The following is a 4,164-nucleotide window of genomic DNA, read 5'->3' on the forward strand; positions in this document are numbered from 1 at the left end:
TTAAATCACTATAATTTGGTTATTCATAACTAGATTATTAGTGTTATTGAGAGATTTGGGATCAACAGTTCTCTATAAAAACTCCAGATGTGGACGACACTGCTGGAGAAGTTGGGTTTGAATAAACACCCACCAAACTTGCTCGCAACACCTCGGCCAGTGGATCGCCGCCAYAAGAAACAGGGCTAACCAAGCCTGAAAATTTGCTGACGCCCAATTCAATGAATCCATTATTCCCCAAATCCATAGCCATATACAGATCCATAGTAGATGGCGAAAGATCCTYAGATGAATCTTTAGTCCCAGTGGATTTTTCAGTCGACCAAGCGTCGATAAAATCTCTTCTTGGGGTTTCAAAGAGGAGATAATTGTGGGAAGTTTTGAAATCCATAAAAGATGGCTGCTTTTCCCCTAAATCATCATTGAAAATAGAAYGACTTGTCTGCATTATCTGTCGCCATTGTTGTTTCGTGCTCCAATCCAAACCCCTAAAAATTACATTTCAAAAAAATTGAATAAAAACCCAAAAGAAGAACCTAGAGTAGAGGATTAATAATAATAAAAAACAGACCGAYCGTTTATTRGATTGCATATCATCAAGAAACAATGAAGGTTGGGTGGCAGAAGGTAAAATCGTAGATCTGACAACTTTGCAAGGGTTGGGTGAAGTGATGGAGTCTTGTTTGGAAGCAAAGAARAGGAAGGAGAAGGATTCTTGGGAAGTTCCACATGTTTTCTTGAACAGGGACGACCTCTGTGCATATGGCGGTCATGGTATTTATGATTAGGCGCCACATCTCTTGAGCACCTCCATTTCTTGTCRTCCGTCTTACACATGCCGAGCTCTAGATCTTGTTTGGTTGAATACCTTAGTTGGCTTACCACTATAAAACATGATAGATTTTATTTATTTAAGTTTGTATATATATATATATATATATATATATAAAGAAGAAAAAGAAGAAGAAAGAGGTCCAAGGTGGTAATTTTAGAAGTTTGTAAAGAGAAAGCAGGTTTGACCCAATTAGGATTTGGTATTGCATAAACAACTTGTATATTGTGCAAAATATTTTGTAATTAAGATATTTTGATTTCTTGCATAAAATGATGGTACTCTATGCTTTAAGACTTGTACTTAAGATATAAGTCTAGATGCTTATTAATGTAGTACATTGGTATTCTCAATAAGAATATATGAATCACAAACAGGGGAAAGAAATTTGAACATAGAAAGTTATTGTGGTTCAAGCCTTCCCCTATGTTCACTCCTACATATTTTTTATCATCTCATACACCAATAAACCTTTTCCTTTTGTTGTTGCGTTTYAATGCTATCAGATTACTTATGTTTTGGATGAGGACTGGTAAAGCTCGGATTTTGATTTTAACTGCATATGTTGATGATGATGTTGTTTTGTGTGGCTATTTCCGTTGTAGGGGATATTTTGGGTTAACGTTGCTAATATTTTACTTGGACTGAAAACGTTTTAGGAATTCACAGAATTTGATAATCAAGTGGATCGGYGAGTGGGTGTAGCAGCTGGGATTCGAATGGTCTTCACTTCCTGTATCAGCAAAAGTGGTTGTTTATGTTTCTAAGGCTGCTGGTCAACTTCGCTAGGAAAGAGTGGCTTAGTGGTTAAGGGCTTTTTAGTAGAAATTTGTTCCTGCAACATTCGTGCGGGTACTTTCTATTTKCTCTCGTTCTATGTGTTTTGTTTTATTAGAAAGTATTTACGTTGTGTATTTTTGTTTATATTTTTTCCGATGTATACAGGGGTTATTGGGATCAATAGAAGCATCARGATGATACAAAACCATTAATTCATGGGATTTCTTGACTTTTGTAGAAGTCAGTAGAAGTAGTAGTAGTAGAAAAGATGAAGAAAATACAGACAGAGGAAGTTAGGGGAAAAAAGGATTGTATAATATATATATATATATATATATTATAGCAGTATAAGAACTAGATAGTAACTAACCATGGTTTAGTTTTGCACTTCAATTTTTGGCCATGGTAAAGTTAACTAGGGTTTTGAAATATTAGATTTTAGAATACTATTTAGCTATATGACATAAGTATTGTTTCTATAGGATGTTGTTTTTGGTATGCTTGATAAAGGTTTAATATTATGTCATTTTAAATCGTTGGATTAAGATAATACAACTGTGATTAAAAGGTGGTTATAACCATATTATATATATATATATATATACACACTAGGTTTGATCAGGTGTATTACACGGGGTAATTTGAAAAAAGAATCATGTCACGAACTTATCTTACAGATATGAATGATCATCGAAAATATGATGCTACTTTAGACTTGTACTCTTGAATTAACTCTAAAGTATAACTCTTTAGACTTGAATTTAGAAATGAAACTATATCAATAATTAGTTAAAATGAAGTTAACCCTAGAATTAAATTAAATTTAGAAAATGAAACTATATCGGTAAATTAATTTTAAACTTAGAAGTAAATTTAGAATGACTCTTTAGACTTGTACTTTTGAAATAACTCTGAAATATAACTTTGAAGAATGACTTCAGATTTGTACTCTTGAAATAACTATGAAGTAAAACTCTTCAGACTTCAGACTCTTAATAAGCAAGCCAGAAGTTATGCATGCACTATGTAGAGGCTCTGCATGCACTATGCAAAGGCTCTACATGGTGCTCCATCTGGAAAAGAATGCTATCAGAATTCGGGGGAGCTAACTCTGAAGAATGACTCTTCAGACTTGTAATATAGAAATAACTCTGAAGTAAAACTCTGAAGAATGACTYTTCAGACTTGTACTCTTGAAATAACTCTGAAGTATAAAATCAATCACACAAAATTAGAGTTCAGACTTCCAAGTCTAAAAAAAAGACTTCAGAGTTCAGATTTCWGAATTCGGGTGAGCTAACTATGAAGAATGATTCTTCAGGTTTGTAGAAGATTTCAGAGTTCAGATTTCTAAGTCTGAAAAAGAAGACTTCAGACTTCTTTTTCTAAATTTAAAAAAAGACTTCAGAGTTCAGACTTCTAACCCTAAAATAAAATTTAATTTTGAAATGAAACTATTATAATAAATTGAATTTAAACTTAGAAGAGCGTATGTGTCAAATCTGAAGACGAAATATGAAGACCTTGAGTTCATATGTAATATTCTGGTTGTTATTTCAAGTTTATATATATATATATATATATATGTATATGTGTACGGGTATGTAGGTATGTGTGTAATATTTAAAAGGGTTAATTTAAAATTTTATTTTAAATTAAGAAAAAAGGGGAGGTCGGCTGTTTGTTGCCGCCCATCACCTCTCCTCCTTTTTGTATGTATATATATAGTTTTTGTGAAGAAAAGGTATACACACACATACTATATTTAGAAAGTTTTCTCTAAAGAATCAGAAGGATTGCTAAAGAGGAGGATTCAAAAGCTTTGTTACTCGATTTCTAAAAGGTGAGTGTATTAAAGCTTTGAGTATAAAGTGTTTATATACAATTTGGTAGAATTTGGAACTGGTTATTATGAATTCTGTATCAATTTATGCMAACCGTTTAAGTGATGCCCGGATTGTTATCCGGACAAATAAACCGTTCAAGTATCAACCGGGTTTATCTTAAAACCGTGTAAGAGGTGACCGGATATTAGTCTAAACCGGTCAAGTGTTGTGCGGTGTATTGACCGGATTGTTTTAAACTGGACAAAGGTTGGGCAATGTATCGTCCGGTTTACTTTATACCGGTTAACATTATAAGTGAAGTATTGATGTTAACTCAATTTCAAGTGTTAAAGTTGACCGGACTTATTATCCAGATAAGATTGACCGGACTTCAAGTCCGGATAAAGAGTTAACAGTTGTTGAAATGTTTTTAGATCAAATGGCGGTGTAACCGCGAGAGAGATGTAATGGCGGTGTAACCGCGAGAGAGATGAAATGACGGTGTAACCGCGAGAGAGATGTAATGGCGGTGTAACCGCGAGAGAGATGAAATGGCGGTGTAACTGCGAGAGAGATGAAATGGCAGTGTAACCGCGAGAGAGATGTAATGGAGGTGTAACCGCGAGAGAGATGAAATGGTGGTGTAACCGCGAGAGAGATGAAATGGAGGTGTAACCGCAAGAGAGATGAAATGGCGGTGTAACCGTGAGAGAGATGAAATGGCGA

The 4,164-nt window shown here is 34.4% G+C and overlaps 1 protein-coding gene across 1 annotated transcript; it reads right to left on the reverse strand.

Annotated features, from left to right (window-relative positions):
• Window positions 1-61: 61 nt before the first annotated feature.
• Window positions 62-837, reverse strand: LOC112505998 (growth-regulating factor 7-like). Its single transcript, XM_025110028.1, has 2 exons — window positions 572-837; window positions 62-488 (listed from the first exon to the last, which is right to left on the reverse strand). The coding sequence occupies exons 1-2, from the start codon at window positions 835-837 to the stop codon at window positions 62-64; spliced, it is 693 nt and encodes a 230-aa protein (XP_024965796.1).
• Between the last annotated feature and the right edge of the window lie 3,327 nt (window positions 838-4,164).

This window comes from Cynara cardunculus, assembly GCF_001531365.2.
Source record: "Cynara cardunculus var. scolymus isolate 2C chromosome LG 2, CcrdV1, whole genome shotgun sequence".
NCBI lineage: Eukaryota > Viridiplantae > Streptophyta > Magnoliopsida > Asterales > Asteraceae > Cynara > Cynara cardunculus.